The following is a 26,949-nucleotide window of genomic DNA, read 5'->3' on the forward strand; positions in this document are numbered from 1 at the left end:
TTAGGAGAGCTCTGAGGAAGTCAAATCAGAAACAGTCTCCTAATCCAAATCAGTCTGATTGGGATGAGTCCAGCTGTAACTAATTAGTACAGGCTAGGTTTTTAATGAGGTCTAGTTTTGACTTCCAATTTCCCTACCTCTGATTTCCCTTATGATTCATGAAAACAGAGAGAAAATAACATATTGGGTACTTCCCGTTTTTGCTGGGTGCCAGAAATACAGGAATGAAAAAAAAAAAACCATTTTGAAATGGTTTATGTTCAAGGATCCAACAATCCAGTGGTCTAGTACAACTACACCTACATTTTCCCCACTGAATATATTTTCCTACCCTTAGTCACTCGCTGGGTACTCTTAAGAGGCTCTGTACTTTGAATGTTTATCTATTCCATATTTGGGTTTCCTGAAGTTTTTTAATTCTCCTGTTAAGCAGTTTTTTATTAACAAATATTTGAGATTGGCAAGTATCATGAAAGCCCTTTACATTTACCTACATCAGGCTTCTAATGTTAGCCCATTGGCATTTACAAAGACTATTATTAGTTACTATGGCTGTGAAAACACTACTAAAATGCCCATTCTTCCGTAAAAATAAAACTCTGCCAGTGTTAATTATGATGTTAGACTCTTGTGCTATTTGTTGTCTTGTCTTTGACTCTACAGAGTGGTCATAATTTAGACATATTGGGTGGGCCTCTCTCCTTTTTTGAATTAGACAATGGCAGAAGTCCCAGAACAGAAAGCAGATCCATAGAAACCTTATGACAAAACACTAAGCTTCCATGAAAAAGCTCTCAGTGCAGGTTACTGGCCTACATTGCATCAAACCTGGCCAATCCTAAGCCAATCATTTGTAATTGGAATACGATTATTGTGATTAATTAGACTAATCAAAATGCACTCTTGGAGCTAGGGAGATGTGCAATAATGGTCAATCTTCAAGCTGGTTTTACAAGTAAGTTTTGGCTTACATTTCATCCAAACCTTCAAGGATGTTGACTTGTCCCTAGTTGAATAAGCCAATAATGCAAAATTATATCTTTGAATCTCCTTCAATTTCACCCTCTGAATTCTTTCTTTTCATCATTGATAGCTCTCAGATTTGTGCAAGGGAATTTATGGATGACTGTCGCACATGGACATTGTTCACGTTGCTAGTAGGGAATGCTCTTTGGAAACTCCAGAGGGAGGCCCTATAGTGGGAATTTAAGAAAGCTTTGTTGTTTCAAATGTTTGAAGACTCTGTTTCCTAGGCAATAATACTTGTGCAGCTCCTTCTAAGATTATTGCCATGAGGAAGGTTTAAGATTTAGTTGATAGGATTAGAAGAATAAAAAATAATCATTTGAAAGCTGTGAGCATGCTTTTGTGCCAGCAGTTTCTGGGGCAAGCATTGGTTTTGTTACTTAGAGAACACTTATATGTATAAATGGATGAGGTTATAAACCATCACCAACATACTACCAAAGTGATTAACTCTTCCTTTGTCCAGGCATGCCCTAAATTCTTGGTGCCCTTTTCTCTGGAATATAACAATCCAGAGGCACTGAGGATTGGGGACTGAGTGATTACTTGATGCTGTCATTTTCAGGGAACTTTATTAGTTTTTAGGTATAGTTTGATATTATTTTTAATGGAGAATAAATGTTAAATTTGAAATTTTTTCAGCCCTTGCTTGTCTTGACATATCTACTTTATTATGAAATCTTAAAAAATAAGAATGTGTTCAATCCCAATAATGCTAAGAATAAATTTCCCCAAAATATAACTATGCAGATATATTCAGTTGTGACTGATTAAAAGTAAGCAACCACAATTTTTATCATTCTGTTTAGAATAAATTCTATGTATAGTGAAAGTTCTAGCCTAAAGGGACCTGAAAGGAGTCTTATTTCCAAGAGAAAAATTTAAATGGTAAGCAAATGTTTTCTCTTATATTAAGCATAACCCCACACACATATGCATTAACAACACTAAGTTAGTAGGTCAAGAAAAAAAAATGTATTACCTAAGAAGAAATAAGAATGATCACATAAATTTCAAAAGAGCTAAAATTTAACAAAACAGTCTTCTTGATATTAGAATCTTTCCTATCACTTTTAAATCATGTTTTGAATTAAACTGAGTGCCTATTTTGGGGAAAAAACCAAGTCGTTATTCTAATGTCTTTGTCTATTAATCATGCCTCTTTTTTCCAGTAATCCCTAGTCAGAGCTTAATAACTGCTGTCAAGGATCTCACATTGTACAAGAGAAAAAAGGAACTGTGAACAAATGACTCTAGGGTCAAGTAAGCTTTAGAAAACAGGTGACCAATCACTGCTCAATATACGTATTTCAAAGACCGTTATTGTGAAAAGTAACCATATAATGTAGAATGAGTCAGAAACTCTAAAAGTGTCATTGGTTTCATTTTGAATGGCCATCTACTGTTCACATGGGCCCTGCCCCTATCATTTGTATATCCAGTGAGATTTCTCTGATTCTTGTGATTTCTCTTGGACGATTTTTTTTTCTGCTGGTTTCCTTGTCTAACTTTCATCTAATTTTTTTTATCTTATTACATTTTATCTCCTAGGTTTTGTCATTATCACTTAAAAGCCTTTCATTTTCTAATAAGAGACAGAAAGAGAGTAGATTCAGATGGGAGGGGAAGTAGGAGGAACTAGGAAGAGTAGAGGGAGGGGAAAGTGTAATCCAAATATATTATAAGAGAAAACAATATATTTTCAATAAGAGGGAACAATAGAAGATTTAATAGTTGCTTCTCTAATTTTCTTGACATGGTATGAAAATTCAGATTAAATCTCTAGGTTCTGTTCTTTGAACCAATTGTTTTTATAATCAGCGATGCAGCATCCAGAAAGAAATACATGACAGAGAGTTAGTTTTGAAAATGATTTTCAGGCACCTGGGGAGAAAACTTAGTAATGTATTTGTCTTACAATTATGAACACCTGAGCTTGACCCTCCAGAATCCACATTAAAAAAAAAAAAATAGTCAGGCTGATGTGCTGCACTGATAGCTGCAGCCCTGGGGAGGTAGAAGCCAGGCGATACTCACGCCAGCCTTTCTAAGCTCACATGTGAATTTTCAAACTTACTGAATGTGGTCTTTTCAGCAGAACAATTGCCATCTTCCTCAGATCAGCTGTGCCTGCTTGCCAGAGGCCATCACAATCAGGCTGTTTGACTGTTAACATCCTTCATAGGAGGAAGGGATGTGGCGATCACCTCTGAGATTGCAGTCATTCTTCCCTGCTGCCTGTATGCAGTTCTGCACTGGTTGCAAAGTCCATAGGCTGGGGGCAGTAATAGAAGGAGATTTCATCTACTTAGTGCTACGAGATAATGCTCTAGTACACTGTAAAGATTGTCATTTATATTGGTTTAATAAAACGCTAATTGGCCAGTAGTCAGTCAGGCTGGGGCAATCAGACTAAGAGAAGAGTCAAGGCTCAGAGTCAGTCTCTAGCCAGACGTAGAGTAATAAAAATGAGAATGCCTCACTGATAAAAGGTATCAAGTCACGTGACTAAGCATAGACAAAAAATATGGGTTAATATAAGTTGCAAGAGCTAGTTAATAATAATCCTGTAGTAATATGTCAAAGAGTTTATAATTAATATAAGCTTCTGTGTGTTTCTTTGGGACTGAAGAGCTACAGGACCAGGCAGGACAGAAACTTCTGTCTACCACTTACCTATAGGGAAACCATCATCCACTGATATTTTTTAGTGGGTATGGAGACACCCATGGTTCTGCCGCAATATAGTCACTCATACTCTCTTAATAAACTCAATAAACACATGTAGATACCTTACTTCTTTTCTCTGTCTTCCTTACCACTGTTAAAAGCAAATCTAACCCTTTATAGAATCCCTAGTACTTGAACTGGCTATTTGGAGTCCATTCCTCATGAAGGGATACCTTGTTCAGCCTAGATAGAGGGCAGAGGACCTTGGTCCTGCTTGGAGTGATATGACAGACGTTGTTGACTCCTCATGGTGGTTCTCACCCTTTCTGAGGAGTGGATGGGGGATGGGCTGGGGAGAAGGTGGGGGGAGCGGGAGGACAGGAGAGAGAGGGAACTAGGATTAGTATGTATAATAAGATTGTTTTAAAAATCGAAAATAAATAAATATTAAAAAGACTTTCTAAAAATGTATGCTGGTGAGATTCACCTATTTAATATAAACTAAAGATGCCTAGATAACGGAACTTCAATTTAAGAATTGCCTACGCCAAATTTTATGGTGAGAATGTCTGTAGAAGCATTATCTTGATTGATGATTGATGTGGGAGGGAACAGCTCACTGTATGCATTGCCATCCCTGGGAAGATTGTTCTGGGTTGTAGTATAAGAAAGTTGTCTGAAGAGTTGTGGGGGATGATACTACTAATTGAGTAAACAAGATTTTTCTGATAAAGGACTATAGCCTATTATGGAAAATAAACCCTTTCCTCTCAAGATTCAGTTGACCAGAATGTCCTATCACAGCAAAATACTATTTCCTTGAGTAATCTGTCCAGTATCTGAGCACATATGGAACCCACTGACTGTTTAGTTAACCGCCAAAATTGTGTAGGTAGACCCGGAACTTAATATCCTTTAAACAAGTTGATATGTAAAGCCAAGGACGTATCCTGTTCATTTGCTTCACTCGGGGAGGGTTTCTCCACGTGATATTTTATATTCACAAGGCTTGCTGATTTTACTTCCCTGCTTTATAGACATACAAAGCTATGCCCTCAAATAATTATACGTCCTTTAGTAGATACAGTAAGAGTAGTAGTGTTTTGAAGTTTTTGATGGCAGCTGTTGGGCTGCTAGCAGGAATCATTCTTTCGAAAGAAAAATCCATTTACTTTGATTGCTATTATAGTTCAGAAAATATTGATCTACCCTTGCTTGCAAACTCTTTTAAACAGGTAGCTACAGAGATTTAGACAAAAATCTATATTTCACTTTGTTCTTTCACTCAAGGTACTTCAGAGGAAAATGTTTAAAAATGGATGGGTTAAGTGAGGTTGCGGGTGAACAATGGCATTTGGTGACTCCTTATAAAAGGAGTGCTCCCCGATACGTTCATGTGACTGGCTGCCATCGAAGTGTAAGCTCCTGAGAAAGCAGGGTCATGCCTCTTTAATTGACTCCATACCATGTTGATTTCAATCCAGATGAAGCTTGTGTGATTGTTGATATGTGTAGATGATTCGGTGCATTCTTCTGGAATGCTTCTGCAGTACCTACTGTCTGCTCAGAATACTCAAAGTCTCTACACTGTGTACGCCAGTCACCCCGTGTCTTCCCACCCACATCATCAGTTTTATCAGACCTTTCAAATAACTTCAGTGTGTGATCTGATCTTTTTCCAACCTTGCCACTTTATTTCATAATATCATTTCTTTTATAAAAGTGTGCCTTTATCTAAAATATCACAAATTATAACCATATAACATCTAACATATAACCACATAGATCAATCAAATTTTAGTTCTTTCTAGATTATACTAATTTTCATTTTCTTACTCCCTCACTATTTAATTAATCAAATTCTCTTACATATTTACTTATTTTGTATGTAAGAAAAAAAGCATCAATTCCTCTTGGCTGTGTAGTACCAAACACATTCTGTGGTTTCTGGGTCCAAACTCTGGTATACATGATATTGCAGTAAAGTCCTCTTTTCTGCTGAGTCATCATTATGACCTGTTTTTAAGTGGGAAAGGTACTAAGACATTCTACACCTGCTTTTTCTCTTTGACTCAAAATAATCAGTTCATCAGAGTGGCATCTACTGAGATATTAAATGAAACTTATCTCTGTCTATGGCAACAGCCTCAAGCACAATTGCTCACGCATGGTGGGGGTGGAGTAAATACAAAAGTGAAATGAGCTAGTTACACATTAAAGGTGATAACTCTAGAGTTTACATACTCTCTACTAGAGACCATGCACGCTATGGTTTTGGTTTTCTTTTCTTGTAATTTATTACCATCAGATCACACTAAATTGTTTTGTTCCTGAAATATGTGAAATAAATTTATGTGGTTGGTAAATTAAGGTTAGAGCATAGCTTCTTAAATTTAGAGAGGTCCCATTATGGTGCATTTCAGGTCATTGTCAAGTTTCATGAAATATATCACTAATAATAATTCAGTTTTTATGACTGTAAGTTGTTTAATTTCACTGGGTTACAAAGAACAGATTCTCGGATATATATAACAGAACTAGCCCTGCCTTCTTAGACTTCAACGTGTTCTTCTGAGAAATGACAGGCTGAGCGTAAAGTTGTTGATCAAAGTCTCGCAAGAAAAACCTCAGGAAATATCATCTTCAGAAGAAAGTTTGAATATCAATGAGTTGAATCCAAATACTGTGTAACTCAAATTCCAATACTCTAAACATGTTAACGAGTAAAAGCTCCTCACAGATGTTCGTGAACAGAGCTCAGAAGTTCTCTAAATTTGCCATTTCAACTCTAAACAGCAAAATGCAGATCATTTTAAGGGATAAATTAGCCTACAAAACAAGTATTAATTAATAATTTATTAAGTAATATAAGATAGATTAAAATAAAAATAAATTCCTTTTAAATTAGTTTACCCAATATATATACATTCATACATACATACACACACATATATAGGCATATACATTCATTTATGAATTATCAGATGCTGTTTTGATACAGGTATTCAGCAGATAAAATTAAGATACATATGTATGGAATTGACATTCATTATTTTCCCTAAGTGAAAACATTCAAATTATTCCTACATAGTCAATTAAATAAATATCTTATTGCTATTTGTAGTCATATTATCAAGCATATTGCTATTGTCGTAGTAAAAGAGAGGCGAATTCTGCCTCTCTTAATAACAGTACAGTGAAGTATACTTAAATGTGAGCATCATTTAAATCCTCTGATCACTTCAGGTCAAAAGAGTATCTGTTTTGCACTGTTGGCGTGTTCTATACGACCTCTATGAAAACTGCAAGTCTGGTCTCTGACTAAATCTGCCACCTTCATACTATTTTACTGAGCTTTTGTACCAGATCTGAAGGATTTTAAAATGCTGATGTTTTCATCATAATTGTAAAACATTTTGTGCTTTTGTTATTGCATACATATTCCTTGCTACTTTTCCCCAGGTAGTTATGGATTTCCTTCTCTTTATCTCTTCAAATGTTGACTGTAGTCTCATTTGTCTGAGATGCCATAAAGGGGACCCAGTTTAACTCACAAGGTCTTTTCTAGCTGCATGCTTCTCTATTTCTAAAGTTTGCAAGCCAGTTGCGGAGGTAATGAGATTCCCAGGAGACTTTTTAATGCTAAGAATCAGCAGAACTGCAACTTTTACAGATCAGTCTCTTTTAACCTACATGGCTTCTCTGTGAAATATTTGAATTACTGTGTGAACTCTTGTCAAGTTAGAGTTGGATCAATGTGTGGTTCTATGTCCCTCTAAGGCCAGATGTTACTCTTCGGTAGGAAATCTGATGGAATTTAAAATTAGAGTATATTACTTTAGGCATCTGGGATCAAAGTTAAGTTGGTGACTAAAAATAAAAAAAAAATGTATTGGAAAGAGCCACTTCCACAAATTTTTGCATCTGCCCTTTAAACCTATATTTCTATTTTTGCTCCCACTATGCTACATTCAGAGTGTTCTGCTTATGTTATAATATAATTTAATTATATTATTTCCTCTGACCTCTCATCCTCCCTTATTTCATCTATCTCATTCTGCTTATTTCTCTGTCTTCAAAATGTTGAAGAAAAGGAAGGAAAAATAGGTGTACTCTGTGATTATTGCCTCTTTTTATGGGGATTGGATACTTGCTTTGTTCCTTCCCAATTTAGTAGTAAAGGACTTAGAGATACTTCTGTGACTCCCAGTGGAGCCACCATTTGTTGAGGAAATCCCAGTCTTGTTTGACACTCTGAGAGATGAGGCTATTATGAAATAATAAAATCTAGAAGCTTTGGGAGAGTAACTTCCTGTGTTAAACTGATTTTTCTCTGGTAAAACATTCATTGGTAATACATATCCTGAATGAAACGAGTAGTATGTTGATATGAAGTGTGATGGCTCTGTGAACTTGACATACATGGGGAAGGGAACCTCATATGGAAAACCGCCTCCATCATACTGTCCTATGGACATGTCTATGAGGTTTTTTGTTTTGTTTTGTTTTTGGTCATGTTGACACAAACTAGATTCACTTGGGACGGAAGAACTTCAATGGTTACCTCCATCAGATTGGCAAATGGGTATATCACAGGACATTTTCTTAATTAGTGGGCTGTGTAGGAATGCACAGCCCACTGTTAATCGTGCCTCTCCGGGACAGCTAGCCCTGGGTTGTATAAGAAAGTGTTCTGAACTAGCCATGGAGAACAAGGCAGTAGACATCATTCTTCTATGGTTCTTCCTCAGTTCCTGCCTCCATGATCCTTTCTTGAACTCCAGGCCTGACTTCCCTTGATGATGAGCTGTATCCTGAAAAATATAATATGCTTATTTTAATCCCCATAGTCCTTCTGTTCTTGGTCTATATTTCTGTAACATAAAGCAAATTAGAGTAGCTTCCCACATTGACATAATGGTGATGTGAGGGTTGGAAGATGAAGTAAACCCTCTCATCCTCAAGTTGATTTAGTTATTGTTTTATCACAGCAACTGAAGGGAAACTAGTAAACTAGTTAAGCATGTTCAGAGTTTAGGGAATCTCACGAAGTGTTGTACTTATCCCATCTGATGGTCAGAGTACAACTATATAGAGATGGCTGTTTAATATAACCCTGGCTTTTATAATGGACATGACCATACCTAGAGAACAGGCAGAGAACAGGGATCAGAAGTACCATATGGTACTTTCTTTTAGACCTCCATACCTAAGTCATGATAAGTTCCACATCTCTCTGCCAAGAAAGTTCTATAACACAATATGCTTGCAATCATGTGTCCTTGTGAATTAGTCTTCATCCTCACCATAGAGGAAAAAAAAATCATAGGATAAAAGATAAATTAAAAGAAGTATTTAACAAACATATTCTTCAACCGCAAAGCTACTGAAAGGCTTAGATTAGTCAAAAGAAATAACTGGAATATGATCATTATATGATGTCTATATATGTTCTGTATATTTCTATATATATTCTGTATAACTTTGCAAACTAAGCCATTTCATGAGTGTTAATTGAATGCTAATTGAAAAGGACCTCATGTCCTTGGCATGTTAACCCTTCATTTATAGACAATAAAATATTATAAAATATTATTTTATAACTGAATACACAGTGCCTAATAACTTACTTTTTGAAACATGTATATAGGCATTGAATTTTAAAGACGAAAACATTGTATGCATTTCATGAAAGGAGACAGATGTCTAAATTAAAAAGATAAATATATACATATACAAATACACATATATGAACAAATATGTGTTCACACTATATATATATCATGACACATAGATAGATAGATAGATAGATAGATAGATAGATAGATAGATAGATAGATAGATAGATAAAGGCTTGTAGAATCTGAATCACATTTACTTTTAAAACTTCAACTACATTTACACATGAGGTATAGTTATAGCTTTCAAATATATAGAGTTCTTCAGGATTTCAATGTGAGGTACTACAGTTTCTATATAGTTTGAATATGGATTTGTTTCTCAAGGGATACATATATAGGAATCTTGGTTCCTAATATGGTAATATAGGAAGTATTGGAAATGGAGCTTAGTGAGAGTTGACTATGTCATTGAGAGCTTATCAGAAGTCCAATTGACCGTTCCCATGGAACTTTGAGTTAGTTCTAGGAATATTTTCAGATGAAGAATGAACTACATTTCTCAAAAAACTATCTCCATGAAAAGGTGTAAGAGTAGTGACGTTTTGCACGTCTTTCTCACCATCCCTCATCACAAGCATTTCTTTACACTTGTTTCCTGGTCAGCCTTTCTCATCATAGTATTATGTTGTGTATTTTTAAATAGTATGATGTTGTGTGTTTATAAATGGGGATGGTGACTTCCAGAGAGAATCATCGTTCACTAATGTATCATCAACCTTTTGGATACTACTTGTCATGATAAAATTTCCAAAGAGCAATAGAACAATCTTTTAAATTACATGAAGTAAGCTTATCCTGACCTTAAGAAAACACACTAACATATACATTCATTTTTGAACATTGCTAACTTTATTTTAGAATTTACAAATATAACCATACAAAAATAACTAAGCTCATTATTAAATTTGACTGCAATGAAATAAAAATTGAATTGAATGTGTGTCATTGATTCATCCAATGTTATTCTGACATAAATACGCCACATGAAATTTTTAGACGAGGAGAAGTAGAAGCCCAAACATTGCTTGCTATTGCCATTGTTCTTTGTGACTGTCCCAAACGTGATGGCATGACACCATTATAGAAGACATCACACAATTGCATCTTAGAACATGGCAAAATCAAACTTGTAGAGAACTGTAGGTTTCATACAAAATTTCATCTAGAAATTACTATGCATGCTATCTGATGAGAAAAGTAAACATTGATTAGACTTAGCTAGCAACCTTTCAAGCTACGTTAGTACAGTAGTATTATGGGAGTAAGCTACTTCTTTTGGTTGGGAAGGAAGTGCCACTGAACAAAATAAAATGCAAACTGGCAGTTATTGGGTGACTACTTCATGGCTAGAGAGGCCAGAGCCCTGGTATGAAACAATTACTGTTATATTACTAAGCAGACAGAGTATTATTTTGTTTCTTAATGACAAAATGTTTTACCCATAGAATGGTGCATCTGCCAACCTTACACTGAGATATTTGTAGTAAATCATGATTAACACAGAAACTGGCCAAGGTGTGTAGAATAAGGAATTGAAAGATTCTCATCCATAGTAGGAACGTATATATGCAAGCTGTTCCCAAAGATCAAGGATCATTTTGCAAAAGTAAAAACAAGTGTGGAAGTCAGAGGTTTTGGATGTCTTCAAGAAATAATATCTTCTGAATAAATCAGACCACATATGAACTTTCAGTGGCTTGGACAGCACGTATAAAACCTTCACACATGCAGCCAGATCTAATTCTAGCATAAATGGGTCTTAGGCCCAGAATTCCATATGTAGGTATTGATCTATTAGCAATTGTTAGCTACAGGGAGATGGGGATAAAGATTTCTCGAAGAATGTAGCCACTGGTAAGTCAACCACTCCCTAGTAGAAAAGCACAAACATTCAAAAACATGTTTGGGCACTAAAAAATGGTCTTAAGGGATTCAAAAACATTGGGTGTGGGGAATGGGGACACAAAATGGGAAGAGTTGTGTGATGGCGTGAATTTAATCAAAACGATTATACGGTACTCTCAAAGAGTGACAAAAAGAAATAAAAGTTCCACAAATAACAAAATATACCAAGCGAAAAAGTATTAAAGACCAAAATTATATGTAAAAAATTCAGAATAGGCCGGGCGGTGGTGGCGCACGCCTTTAATCCCAGCACTTGGGAGGCAGAGGCAGGCAGATCTCTGTGAGTTCAAGGCCAGCCTGGTCTATAAGAGCTTGTTCCAGGACAGGAACCAAAAAGCTATGGAGAAACCCTGCCTCGAAAATTTAAAAAAAAATTCAGAATAGAAACAGAAAGTATTTAGAAATGAGCAATAAACTTTTTATTCAAAATAGTATGGAGAAGAAAATTGAGAGACAAATTATTTTATTTTTAAGAAACTACAAAAGCTAGAAATGTTTCTAAATGAATAGTAAGACAAAACAATATTAGCTCAAGACAGTACAAACATAAATGATCTAAAATAAACATAGGTGGAATTGTAAATAAAAGATAACTATACTTAACTAAAACAATAGAATTGTTTCAAAACTATCAAAGCTTGTTATGTGAATCCTTTGAGTAGGCTGATATAATCGTAAGATTTTATAACTGTGTGAAAAGATAACTAGTCTAGTAACTACAAATAAAAAATATTAAGATTTAGAATAATTTTCGGTTTTTTTTTTTTTTAAGTTTGTGGATGGTGCCATGTGTAGCTGAGGCTGACCTCAAACTTACTCTGTAGCCCCTGCAAACCATGGGCTAATCTTACTTGGCTTCTGCCTCCTAGTTGCTGAGATGTATTGTCACGCCCAGAAAGAAATAGAAAAAATGTTGACAGATATTTATAATCATGATATGTAAAAACCCAGCAAGAGTTCTGTTATACTACTAACTTGGTAGTATCATTTCTCTGACATAGATAAGCTGCTATTGTCAGCCCTCGAATTAAAATAAAATCAGTTCCATATACAAACAACTTCTCATGTAATTAAATTAGTTCTTGATTGATATCTCAAAGCTGTAGTAGACTCAGTGTTTTCACAAATTTCTGATGTGCAGAGATCCACTTTCTCCTGCTGCAAATAGAAGAGCTGTAAAATTACTAACTTCTTCCTTTGATATCAAACATGAATTCCATCAAGAAGAATAATAATACATGGTGATGACATTCGGATATAGGTCAAACAGTGTGTAAAAGTCTCCTGTGGATTGTAGTGATTGGAGCAAGAATAAGCCCTTGTGGATTATGCTTAGGAATTAAGGTTTTTCAAGCACAACTCTAGATGAGTTTGGTTTAAAAGAAAGTTTTAAGTGATACAGCGTAATAAAACTCAAAGTATGGTATGGCACCAATAGATAACAAGACATTTTGTGGAAAATATTTTTATATATTCATAGGTGTGAATGTTACTACTGCTGCATATTTTATATCCATAAAATCAGGGAGAAAAAGGAAAGGAAACATTTATAAACGGCTGGTAGATTTAAGAATAATAAGTAATGAATGAATGTGGGAATGATGCATGGCAGGAGATGATATACTTTATTAAATTTAAAGTGTTTAAATTTTCTTTCTACTTTTTAAGAAAAGCATATATTGTTTTATAGTTGTTAGTGTTTTATTGTATATATGTGAGTGCAACAAGTGTTCCTGGTACCTGTAGAGGCCGGAGGAAGTCATCAAGTTCCCTGTTTCTGGCATAGGGAAACTAAGCCAGTCTACTCCAAGTATAACAAATTATTTTAAAAAGATGTTCAGTGTGTTTAGTATAAAATTTGATGTAATTATCTTAATTAATTCTGATTTAATATTACTTTATGTATGTAGCTCTTGAAAGATATCAGAGAAGCCATTTGTTGTGCAGATATTTTATATAAATATATACATATATATTTTATAACTTAGAATTCATATGAAAATGAGAATTAATTTTTTAAAAATTAATGTTTGTTATGTTTAATGGCAACCTCTAGTGATTACAACCACCACAGTTATTTGCTGTTAGCAATCAGACCTTCACCTTTGCAGTTTGGAATATCTTTGAATATGATTCAAAAGCTTGCATTTCATTTTGAAATATTTCTTTTTTCCAATCTCATTTAAATTTTCTGATAAACATGGTTTCAAGTAATATATCTGAGAAAATTACAATGTAAATGAATTCTTGCTTTCAAGCAGATTATTCTTGTAGTTATTGCACAGTTAAGTCAACAAAAAAATACCTGAAAGATCATTCTTGATGATAGGTTTTGATTAATTACAGAAAAGAAAAAGGAAGGTAATAAATCTTCATTCTCTGATCATTACTTTCAGCATAATATACAAATAATAAGAAAAATAGGGGTATTTGGAAGAAATATATGTAGGTATATTTGTGGGTGTATATGTTTAAGACACACAAAACATCTAAATGCTGTCATGATCTTCTATTAAAGTGCTTTTCCTCTGCTGCCCTAATTAGTTATAATATCTTCAGACGACTCCACCTGGCTAAATGACAGCAATGCACCATTTGGCTCCCAAAGAAAACCATCAAGTCAATCCATAAGAGTGGCAGACCAGAAATAAAACTAAGATCTGAAAATGAACCCATCCTTCCACTCTGAAGTATCATTACATTGAAAGTGCACGTTGAGCACGATTGTAGTGTAGGAATCATGTACCTATGATGTCCGAAACTTAAATTATTTCGTGTATTTTACAGAAATCGAGAAAGAAAGTTGTGGCGATCCTGGCACACCGTTATATGGAATTAGAGAAGGCGATGGTTTTTCTAATCGTGATGTTTTAAGGTTTGAATGCCAGTTTGGGTTTGAATTAATTGGAGAGAAATCCATTATTTGTCAAGAGAATAACCAATGGTCTGCAAATATACCCATCTGTATCTGTGAGTACCAAATGCTTCGCTTCTGAATGGCATATGTTACCAAGTCCTTGCATATAATTGTTTTTGTAATTAATTGCAAAGAGCTGGAACCAAGTAATTATTTTTGAGTGAGTAGTACTTTGCGATACTATTTTTAACATGGGTGCTTATGCCAATTTATAAATTCCATTACAGATTTAAATAAAGTTAACATAGTTTATTTGGTAATTGCAAATATATTTATTCCATGTGTTCGAACAAGTTGGCCTTCTATACTGTATATATATGAGACACACTTCTTATGGAAATTAGACATCATTGCTAATTTTAATTAGCCCATTTACTTTCATAGGATAATGCATGTTTATTTGTAATCAAAGCTATTTAAAATATTCAAGGCCTCTATTCTATTTATAATTCCTTATTTTTTCATGGAAGCATTCAAAATAAGGCATAGTTCACACCATAAAACCCATTAAAGTTTATTTTATATGAAATGTTAGGATTACAAAAACATACTTTTCAAAACACACTCAATTTTTTTCTTAATCAAAACAAACATGAGTATCATCTATTGAAACACTTTTATGTTCAAGTAAATAGTCATCATTATATTATAAGAAAGTACTATTTAAAAAAAAAGTTTACTTTTTCGCTTAAAAAATGTGTTCATGCTTCATGAAGCTTAGAGTTATGAGTTTGCTTTTGAGCCAAACCTCAGCCCCAAATGAAAAAGCTTTAGAGGAAAAGAAACCATATAGTTTTTTTTTCTAATTTACCTGTCATTTTGTTATAATAATTGTATAATTAAAGGTCTTAGGATTCAGTGGAGTACAAGAGAAGAGAGTAGAGTAGTCTATGTGCTCCGGATATGGAAATGGCAAGGAACTGGAACAAATTAAGATATCAAGAGATAGGGTTGAAAGAATGGATGGTCCAGAGAATAGGGAGGAGTTCAGTGAGGTTCTCTCCTAAGGACAGGGCTTGGCTGTTACATTCTTGAATTCACTGAAACTGTGGTTACAAACTAAACCTGTCCAAGATCAATCCAGCCCACATACTAGCATGAACAATCCAGAAACTCACAAGGTCCCACTCCTGAGGAACTATAAGCAGTTGCTTGTTGTGGGAGGCCATTTGTTTGTTCCCGGCTGCTCAGCCCCAAAATAATCAGACAAAAAACATATTATGTTCAATACTGTTTCACCAATAGCTTAAACGTATCTGCCCAAAGTCCCCTTTTGGGAATGGTAAAGAAAGGATTTTTCCAGCCTGGTAGTGAGTTCTAGATTGATGTGGGATTCCCATCTGTATGCTCTGAATATCATTGGTTCATAAGGAAACTGGTTTGGCCTGATAGAATGAGGAAAACTAAACTGAATGCTAGGAGAAAGGAGGCGGTGTCAAGAAAAGCCATGTAGCCCCACCGGAGACAGATGCTGGAACTTTACCTCGTAGACCACCTCCATGTGGTGATATGCAGATTAATGGAGATGGGTTAACATTATATGTAAGAGTTAGCCAATAAGAATCTAGAGCTAATAGGCGAAGCAGTGATTTAATTAATATAATTTCTGTGTGATTATTTTGGGACTGAACAGTCGGGAAACCACCAAGCGCCCCTCCATACAACACTAAATAACTCAGAGTGAGCACTGTCTAAAAGCACAGAAACAAACAAAGTATCATGTGGCTCTTATTTAAACTATGAATCTGTGCACAGCCAAGCATATAGCCTTACATTCATGAGAAGTACTAGCTGTTTTTGTTCATATGTGAAATGAAGTTTGGGTGTGCGCATTAACAATGTGAACCTTGCACAGAACCTTTAATTCACTATTCAATAAAAATCATTTTAAATTAAAAATTATAGCTTTTCCTTTCTCGTTATAGGATAACTTAGATTATTTGCTGTGTTCTCAGTTGTTTATTGATCGCTATATTTGCAGACTACCAAAAACATATGTTCAGATACTGCTTTCTGATATTTACTGTTTTATTTATATTTGCCAGTTCCCTGCCTGTCTAACTTCACTGCACCGATGGGCACAGTCCTTTCCCCTGACTATCCAGAAGGCTATGGAAATAATTTAAATTGCATCTGGACCATAATCTCTGACCCAGGGAGCCGCATCCACCTTTCATTCAATGACTTTGATCTGGAATCCCAGTTTGACTTCCTTGCTGTTAAAGATGGTGACTCTCCAGATTCCCCCATTCTGGGAACCTTTACTGGGGCCGAAGTGCCTTCTCACCTTACAAGTAACAGCCACATCCTGCGACTGGAATTTCAAGCTGACCACTCCATGTCAGGACGTGGCTTCAACATCACCTACAATAGTAAGGGTTTTGCTGTGTGTCTGTCTGTTATCTCGGTAGCATGTTTGTAGAGAACTGAGGCGTGAACATAGGAACTCAGCCTCTTGTTTCAAAGATAAGGATAGCTGAGATAGCTGTCGATCTAGTTTTGCCCATGATCGCTTTTGTATTTCTTGATAACCAATTACATTTTGATTCCTATGTTTTGTTTCTCTTTTAGAGGTATCGTTTTAAGAAAATTCTTTTCAACGTTTTTACACTATCAGCTGATCCAATAGGTTGTTCTATTAAAATTTACCATCAGTTTAAACCAAATTTCACTGCTACTTATCAAGTTTTTAGAAAGAAAATGATATTCAGTGGCTCATAGGGAACTCATAGAAAACAATCAATGACGGCACACAATTCTAATTCCAAAGAACACCTCCTCATGCTATAGGAGAGTAAGACTCATTAATTCTGGGTAGGCCCTTCAGCTCACTCTGTGAAAACATACATTAGTGTCTCAAAGTGTCAGCCATAAGGCCAGACAGTACAACTTCAAGTCTTGTCTTTACTATGCATTTTTAGATTTTATACCTAATTCATGCATCCTTAAATATAAAAGCACATGGGAGGAATAAGAAAAGTTCTAAATAAGGTATGGAGAATTAAATTAGCAGACAGTATTAAATCTAACAAAGCCTTAACAACCACAACCTAGGTTTCCTAACTACATCACTTAATACTGTCTCAGTGTCTATTATATTTTCTTAGGTTCGAGATATGTTTTCTCTTATTAGATTTTATATATCTCAGCCACATTCAGTTTGTATTTTTAAAAGATAAGATGAACATTATTCATCTAAAACTCTTTATGATAGTGGCAAAAGATTAAATCACATAAAAGAGAAAGCTTCTTGACTTCAAATACTTACATGTGAGTATTTTCTTGTGCGGATGTTTTGCCAGCAGCCAGAAACCGCTCTAATGTTTAGAGCTTTATCTTGAATCAATCACTCTGTGATAGATGGTGGCAAACCCACTGTGGTAATATAAAAATACTCAATAGAATTTGGTCTCAAAATATCAGCACCACCTTTAGAAAAACTGTCTCCCGTCTTCCACTCTCATCCAAGTGACCCTGAGTCTTATCAAAGAAAAATGAAGTACAGCCAGTGTCTTTTCAGTGGGGTTGAAGCTGTGCACAGCATCACTCGGTTTGCAAGGCGTAACTACATCATTTTTATTCAATTACGGTGATATGTGTCATAAACATTGCCTAAAGTGGAATATTTTCCTGAAAATTCGTCAAACCTATCTATGTATAAAGGTGAACACAAGTATACGTCTGTTTAATTATAGTTTTTAGTTTATATTAATTGCATGATACTTTTAATCAATGCCTGTGATGTTTTCAGATATTAAATCTATTCAATCACTATAGTAACTTATTTTTATACATAAATTCATGTATTTAATATTTCTTACTTCAATTCATTTTTTTCTGAACAAATCAACTTGGATGTTGCACATTAGAGCAGCAAGACAAAAAGATGAAACTTGAAATATATTTTTATCATTTTTTTAAATAATTGGTTCTTTAGGAGTTAAGTATTTTAGGTTACAAGATAAAATAGTCATTCAAATAAATGTACCTATAATTCAAATTCAAATATGTACCTATAATATATTTATGTATTATAGAACTTTAATTTCTTTTGTATATTTAGTCTAGAAGTATAAAAGAATGCAAATTTGGAAAAAATTCAAATGGTGACAAGTAAGAAAACTTAAAACAATTGTCTGCATTCAAGCAGAACAATTATAATATCAAATTATAAAAGCTTCATTAAAATGCCTCATGCTTATAAACCAAGATGCTTTGTCCTCACAGAAATATTCTTCTACTTCCATTAAAGTAAAATAATATTTGAATATACAAATATATGGTTCTTTATATTAATACACAGAAAAGTTTGGGTAACTTCAAATAATCTATTATTTTTTAAAACAAACATATCACTATAGTTTTCCTTTTTGCTAAAATGACATGCTAAAAGAAACACGATAAAAATACAGAGGTGATCTAAGATCATGAGACATGAGAAAGATGACCAAAGATACAAAAGGTTTTGAGGACATTTTACATGTCAAAATGAGGATACATTGTAGTCCTATAAACTCTTATTTCTATGACTAGAGATAAACTATATGACTTTATCAAATCTGACATTTCTCTTCATGATGATATTTTCCTCACCAGGCCTATCTAAGTAATAAATGAGATAATATCTGTGCCTAGGACATGATCATTGGAGAGTTAAGTTTCTTTTCTGAGACAATAGAAAGAGAAAAGGTCGTATAGTCATAGGAAGCTGTAAAATAATTGCCATTTTTTTGACTAAATTGAAAGCTTGTCTTCATCTTCCCAATAAAACTTTTTTTTCCAATCCTGGCAGATGAGTTATGGAACTTTAAAGGGGAATAGCATAAATGTGTTAGGATTCATGTTCACTGGAATCTGAACAAGTTGTAATAGGGATTACTATATTGGTTTATCCTAATGATCAGCTCAAATGAACAAAACTCCTAGGTGCTGGTGGCACATGCCACAGGAAGCAGAGGCAGGCAGATTTCTGTGAGTTTGAGGCCAGCCTGGTCTACAGAGTGAGTTCCAAGACAGTCTCCCAAGCTACAAAGAACCCCTGTCTTTGAAAAACCAAAAAAGATATAGATAGAGATAGGTAGGTAGGTAGGTAGGTAGGTAGGTAGGTAGATAGATGATAGATAGATAGATGATAGAGTTAAACATTTAATTTTTAAGTCTCAGTGTATAAATTCCGTGTTGAAACAATCACAGCTATTACATATTATACACTCATGTGGAAATACCTTTTTAACACTGCTCATGTTTTCTCTCATTGTTAAGCTTTTGGCCATAATGAGTGCCCTGATCCAGGAATACCCATCAATGCCCGTCGCTTTGGAGACAACTTTCAATTAGGAAGTTCCATTTCTGTTATTTGTGAAGAAGGGTTCATTAAAACCCAGGGAACAGAAACAATAACATGTATTCTCATGGATGGAAAAGTAATGTGGAGTGGACCAATTCCAAGATGTGGAGGTAAGCACAATAGAGAGAGGCAAGAAGAACCCCAACCACCATACACTCTGCAGACCACAGCAAGAAGTGTGCTATTCCATGAGAACTGTTATTGTTGTCATCTCAATGTATAACTTACGCTATATAGTATGCATGGTTGTGATTGAATTACACTTTTGGTGAGAAATATTTTTTAGAATCACTTAAGAAACCAATTTTGGGTCTTCCTAATTACGAATATTAATAAATAGTAAGCCTGGTAGAGTCTATAAACATCTTTGTGGCCATTGCCATTATACTTAGCAAGTTATATAGGATCATAGCTATTAATTATACTTTCCATAACATTTTCTTGTTGTTTAATATTATTTATAGTTATTTTTTCAAAAATTGACTAACAAAATGGAAAGTAACTTTTTGTTAAAACATTCATATTTTAAAATTTATCTATAGCTAACTGGTTATTCCAATTTTTCAGTAAGACATAGTCAAAAACATTTAGTACAGTTTATACTTATATGTACACACATTGAAATACTATTTGCAGATATATAATTTATTCAAGCATATATATATAAGATATTAATGTAGAATCTACATAAGTGTGTGTTTAGAGTTGTAGGCTTTACATAATTTTTTCAATAAAAATAAATATATTGAAAATTACAATTTCCTGTTTACAAGCAACTTTCTAAAAACATATATTTAATAAGTAAAATAATGTAGATGAACTAGAACTATGAAATACTCTAAATATAAAGTTATATATATTATACATGAATATAGTTGATAGCTCTGTTCTATATTAAATATAGTAATATTTGTAATTATATATTAACATTTATAATTTTATATTGTGATATAATAATTATAATATAATGTAATAAAATGTAATACATATTAATATTTTTGGTTTTAATATATTAACTATATATGTGAACATGTGTTGATATATTTTAAATTAATGTTTATATAAATAATATTTATATATAAACATATATTATATATTATATGATAAATTAGATATGTTAATTTATAAATACATACATGTATGCACACACAGGCACACAAACACACACAAGCACATGGATAAAAAATCCAGAGACTTGGGCACATCTTTAAAATAGTTTCGAACTTTTTGCCTCCTCTCTTATATGTGCTCCAACTGAATATATTTTTTTTTGTTTCTCATTTGTATCTGCTGATCTGAGAATATCTAATACATATTTTTAAGTTGAAAAGTACAATCATTACCTATAAATTGCAACTTTCATCAGCTTCAACACTTTTGCAGTACCTGTCCCATAATGAGGGAACTTCAGTTCATGTTATTATGCTTCCCTAGTGGGTCCTTTTTTTAGACTCTCCTTCCTTTCTCCTTTCATCACTCTTCATCTTGGTATCAGAATGCTGACAAGGATGACTTTAGAATATGATTTGAAACTTCCACCCTTATTCATTTGTAATGGGCTACTCTTCTGAGAACTGGGATTGTAATACCTCTCTTTCAAATTAATGGAGCTTCGCAATAAAATGTATAATAAGAAGAAATAAAGCAATGTTCTATCTTTATGTCATACATCGCCATTAACTGGCCCCTATTCCTTCCTTTCCTTGCTTCCTGACTCTGACTCTGAAAGCCAGTCAGGAAGTGTGTAGATGTGTGAAGGAAAAATAGAAATAGGAAGAAAGTTGGTTTCAGGAAAAAGAAAGGAATAGCACCAGTTCCCTGTGTCAGAAATACAGGACAGGGAACATGATAAGATGAAGGACAGAGGTGTGCAAAGAAAGGCCGGGACCAAAAGCAGTGCTAAGTGGGATCACAATTATCCTTTGGCGTAGTGAGCACCTATTTCAGGTAGCAGTGGCATGATACGAGCTGCTTTCACCATTTCTCTGGCTGTCGTTTTCAAGTCTCAGTGGGTAGAAACAAAACACTTCCTGATAACTGCTGAATTCCATTGCCTTATTTGTTCTAACTAGGGCATTGATTTTAAAGTTGACTGACGCCTAACTACATGGGGAGCTAAGACTAATGAATTCATAACAACAAATAATTTTGTGAATCACTGCTAATTCTAGAAGGCAATTTTCCACTACCTGTGAAAAATGGATGCTATTTATTTTTTTTAAAGTCAGGCACAGTGTGCTGAACTCTAATTTGGCACAGGCCATTAAGCTCTTCCAATATCTCAAGGAGATGTTTTATGAATTTCTTGAAGGAGACTTTTTTTTTTTTCTCCTTGAATAAAACAAGTCTGTAGCTTTCCCTCCTGATGGTGTTTTCAAAACCACAGTGGGAGCATCCACACCTAAAAGCTGAAGCCAAGAAAGGCAGGATCAGCATTCACCAGGAGCAATATTCCTGTGGCCCTTGCAAGATTGCCCATATCTTGGGGGCTGTACTTCAAGTCAGTTTTCTGTTCAAACAGGCTCATTGCTAACAAATCCTACCTATCTTTGGAGACAGGAGGTGATTTCTTAGTTTCTAATTAAGATCTATAATGATTTTTCTGTCCCTGGGTTTAATTTCCAAAATTCTACACAGTTATGATTTTTTAAAAAGCCTAAGAATATATAAAAGATCAAATTTTGCTTAAGAAATAAAAATAAAGCACTCTTCTCCCAACCCAAACCATTTCCCAACATGGTACCCAGGCAATCTTGTTTAGTTGGGAAATGGTGTATGAATGTAATGTTCCTGTGAAAGAATTATTCTAGTCCTTTTCTGATCTTTATATAGCCCATTATTTGATATCATTTTTTTTATTTTTCCATTCAAAAATTTACACTTCCTCCCTTCCTCCCATTCCCCTCCAGTTTCCCCACTCCCCTTTCTCCTTTCCCCTCCAGTCTTAAAAGAAGGCAGGGTATCCTGCCCTGTGGGAAGTCCAAGGTCCTTCCCCCCTCCATCCAGGCCTAGGAAGGTGTACATCCAAATAGACTAGGGTCCCCAAAAGCCAGTACATGCAGTAGAAACAAGTCCCAGTGCCATTATTAATGGCTTCTCAGTCAGCCCTCATTGTCAGCCACATTCAGAGAGTCTGGTTTGATCACATGTTCGTTCAGTCCCAGTCCAGGTGGATTTGGTGAGCTCCCATTAGATCAGGCACATCGTCTCAGTGGGTGGACCAGCCCCCCGCGGTCCTGACCTCCTTACTCATCTTCTCCCTGGACCTTGGGAGCTCAGTCCAGTGCTATGATGTGGGTGTCTGTCTCTATCTCCATCCACAACTGGACCAAGGTTCTATGGTGAATTTCAAGATATTGATCAGTGTGACTATGAGACAAAGCCAGTTCAGGCACCCTCTCTCTGCTGTACAAAGGACCTAGCAGGGGACATCCCCATGGACACCTGGGATCCCCTCTAGAGCCAAGTCTCTTGCCAACCCTAAAATGGCTCCCTTAATGAAGATACTTGTTCCCTGCTCCTATATCCGCCCTTCCTCCATCTCCACCCTCCCACTCCCCCAAACTCTCCCCAATCCTTCCTTTCTCCCTTCTCTCTCCCTCTTTCTTTTCCCCCATCCGACCCCCACCCCACCCTTATGCTCCCAACTTTTGCTCAGCGATCTTGTCTGCTTCCAATTTCCAGGAGAATCTATATATGTTTTTCTTTGGGTCCTCTTTATGATTTGTCTTCTCTAGGCTTGTGAACTATAATTGCATTTAAGTTATACTTACTTCTTCATCTGAGTGTGTAAATTTAGGTCTCTTCAGACAAAGAAAGAAGGTTACTTTATCTCAATTCTCCTTGGAATAGAATGGGCAATGACTTTCTTCCACTGTGGGAAGCAACATACTTGGAACTTTTCTTAACCTCCAAATCCTGGAAACTTTCATTATTTAGTAGAACACCAAATGATGTAGCTGCTGATGTCATTTCCTTTAATCAGTGCTGCTAGATAGAAGGAAAATTCCCGAGACATAGTTTGCTTAACAGTGATATTTCCATTATGGCCTGTGGGAAACTCCTTTATCTTAGCCATCTTGTTGAATCCAATGATACTGCTCTCATTTTCAATGAAGACATTTTTGTTTATTGTCTATACCTTACATGACCTTATCATCATTACTCAATCTTTGTTCTCATACAGTGCTATATATCTCAAAGAAAAAAATGAAATATATATATAATCTAGACTCAGAATATTTTTATTTTTATTTGGTTTATTATATTTTTATTATTACATTTTTAAGACCCTCTTTAGTCTGAATCTGTCCTTACTGTGCATCTCTAACCATTTTTTCTATAAGAGCAAAATCCCTAAATCTGCCAAGAGGTGTGTATCAGTGGTGTGAAGCTCATAGTCAGTGGTTGGTAGAAGTCAATTTATACTGAAGCCCAAGAGAAAGAGAGAGGAGAGAGAGGAGAGAGAGAGAGAGAGAGAGAGAGAGAGAGAGAGAGAGAGAGAGCAGGATTCTGTCATGGCAACTCAACTTGCCATGGCCAGGGGACTTGGTTCTGTACCACAGCCTACATGAGAAACATGAACTATGAAGCTGCTCTTTAGTCTATTTTTGTATGTTTAGAACTCCTTTTTAAAAGATTTTTCCAGGTTTTATGTGGAGATATACATCTTCCACATTGGGTGCCATATGTCAACAAATGGAGTCCTTATTTTGTTGACCACCTGGTTCCAAATAATCATATAAAACCTCATATTAATTATGAAATGTTTGACCTGTAGCCAGGCTTATTAATAATTAGCTCTTATGACTTCAGTTAACCCCTTTTTAGTAATTTACATTTTACCAAATTGTAAATTTGTAAGAGGCTTCATGTCTCAACCTGTTCTTTAGCACATCTTGTTCCCAAACCAGTCAACTTGCAATTTCCTTAACCACCCTTTCTCTCTCTGTATTTTTAGTTTGACCTTCCTGCCTAGCCTTATTCTGTCTTGCTATAGGCTGAATGTACTTTGTTACTAACCAATGAGAGCAATATATATTCATAGCATGCAGAAGAATTATCCCATAATATTTCCCTTTTCTGTCTAAGCAAAAAGGGAAGTTTCATCTTTAACATAGTAAAATTATATACATCAGAATAGCTATCAAGTAAGAATTATAGTTAAAATATCTAGTTTATTTGTATTTGACAAAATTAAGGGAAATATTTATTTATTTATCTATCCTATTTTGGTGAATTTAAAGTTTTATATCTAATTTATCTTTTATTATAATTAAGAAAACTATAACTACAATTATCTAGTCCTTAACTCCATCAAAGACCTAAGAAGGAAAAAATATCATCTGAGTAAGCAGGAAGTGCAGGTAAGAAATTCCCATAAATTTTGAGAAATTATAGGAGCAACTGGCTGCCTGGGCAATCATCCAAAGTCCTCTGGAACACTGGGGAATTCATCCTTGGTCTACAGGCCTAGGATATCTGACAAACCATTTTCTGAAGCAGGAAATTTTGATTTTTTAATTTTTTTTATGGTTTTTAAGCTATATTTAATTCACTTATGTTCTTTTTTTTCTTTTTTTTATTGAGAAAAGGAGAAAAAAAAACAAGTTTCCACCTCCTCCCAGCCTCCCATTTCCCTCCCCCTCCTCCCACCTTACGCCCCCTCCTCCCACCCTTCTCCCCCTCCCCCCACTCCTTTCCCCCTCCCTCTCCAGTCCAAAGAGCAGTCAGGGTTTTCTGCCCTATGGTAAGACCTAGGACCTCCCCCCTCCGTCCATATCTAGCAAGGTGAACATCCAAACTGGCTAGGCTCCCACAAAGCCATCACATTACGTAGGATAAAAACCCCGTGCCATTGTCCTTTGCGTCTCATCAGCCCTCCTTGTTCGCATGCTCAGAGAGTCCAGTTTTATCACATGCTATTTCAGTCACAGTCCAGCTGGTCTTGGTGAGCTCCCAATAGATCAGCTCCACTGTCTCAGTGGGTGGGTGCATCCCTCGTGGCCCCGACTTCTTTGCTCATGTTCTCCCTCCTTCTGCTCCTCATTGGGACCTTGGGAGCTCAGTCCAGTGCTCCAGTGTGGGTCTCTGTCTCTATCGCCATCTGTCACCAGATGAAGGTTCTATGATGATATGCAAGATATTCATCAGTATTGCTCTAGGATAGGGGCATTTCAGGTTCCCTATCCTCAACTGCCCAAGGAACTAACTGGGGACCTCGGCTTGGGCACCTGGGAGCCCCTCTAGGGTCAGGTCTCTTGCCAACCCTAAAGTGGCTCCCTTAACTAAGAATTGTGGTTCCGTGCTCCCCTGTCCAACTTTCCTTTATCCCAATCCTCCTGTTTTCCCAAGGCCCGACCTCCTTCCGTTCTAACTTTTCTCTCCGTATCTCCCCTTACCCCCATCCCACCCCACCCCCAGGATCCCAATTTTCTCCCCGGCAATTTTGTCTACTTCCCATAGCCAAGAGGATAACTATATGTATTTCCTTGGGTTCCCCTTCTTACTTAGCTTCTTTAGATTCACCTATTGTAGACTCCGTGACCCTTATTTATGGCTAGAAACCTATTATGAGTGAGTACATCCCATGTTCATCTTTTTGGGTCTGGGATACCTCACTCAGGATAGTGTTTTCTATTTCCATTCATTTGCATGCAAAATTCCAGAAGTCATTGTTTTTTACCGCAGTGTAGTACTCTAATGTGTAGATATTCCATACTTTCTTCATCCATTCTTCCATTGAAGGGCATCTAGGTTGTTTCCAGGTTCTGGCTATTACAAATAATACTGCTATGAACATAGTTGAACAAATGCTTTTGTCATATGATAGGGCATCTCTTGGGTATATTCCCAAGAGTGGTATTGCTGGGTCCAGGGGTAGGTTGATCCCGAATTTCCTGAGAAACCGAAACACTGACTTCCATAGTGGTTGCGCAAGATTGCATTCCCACCAGCAATGGATGAGGGTACCCCTTCCTCCACAGCCTCTCCAGCAAAGGTTATCGTTGGTGTTTTTTACTTTAGCCATTCTGACAGGTGTAAGAGGATATCTCAAAGTTGTTTTGATTGGCATTTCCCTGATTGCTAAGGAAGTTGAGCATGACCTTAAGTGTCTTTTGACCATTTGAACTTCTTCTGTTGAGAATTCTCTGTTCAGATCAGTGCCCCATTTTTTTAATTGGGTTAATTAGCATTTTAAAGTCTAGTTTCTTGAGTTCTCTATATATTTTGGAGATCAGACCTTTGTCTGTTGCGGGGTTGGTGAAGATCTTCTCCCAGTCAGTAGGTTGCCTTTGTGTCTTAGTGACAGTGTCCTTTGCTTTACAGAAGCTTCTCAGTTTAAGTAGGTCCCATTTATTCAATATTGCCCTTAATGTCTGTGCTTCTGGGATTATACATAG

The 26,949-nt window shown here is 35.6% G+C and overlaps 1 protein-coding gene across 2 annotated transcripts in view; it reads left to right on the top strand.

Annotated features, from left to right (window-relative positions):
• Csmd3 (CUB and Sushi multiple domains 3) overlaps nt 1–26,949 on the top strand; it is a 976,611-nt gene that overhangs the window by 585,595 nt on the left and 364,067 nt on the right. For both annotated transcript variants that reach the window (XM_041637611.1, XM_041637612.1), the window contains 3 exons: nt 14,070–14,252; nt 16,245–16,571; nt 19,462–19,656. In XM_041637611.1, coding sequence (XP_041493545.1) covers nt 14,070–14,252; nt 16,245–16,571; nt 19,462–19,656 — 705 coding nt within the window. The remainder of the gene's footprint in view (nt 1–14,069; nt 14,253–16,244; nt 16,572–19,461; nt 19,657–26,949) is intronic.

Source organism: Microtus oregoni, unplaced genomic scaffold (genome assembly GCF_018167655.1).
Source record: "Microtus oregoni isolate MIOR12 unplaced genomic scaffold, Mior012 000053F_ref0000044, whole genome shotgun sequence".
In the NCBI taxonomy this organism is placed as follows: Eukaryota; Metazoa; Chordata; class Mammalia; order Rodentia; family Cricetidae; genus Microtus; species Microtus oregoni.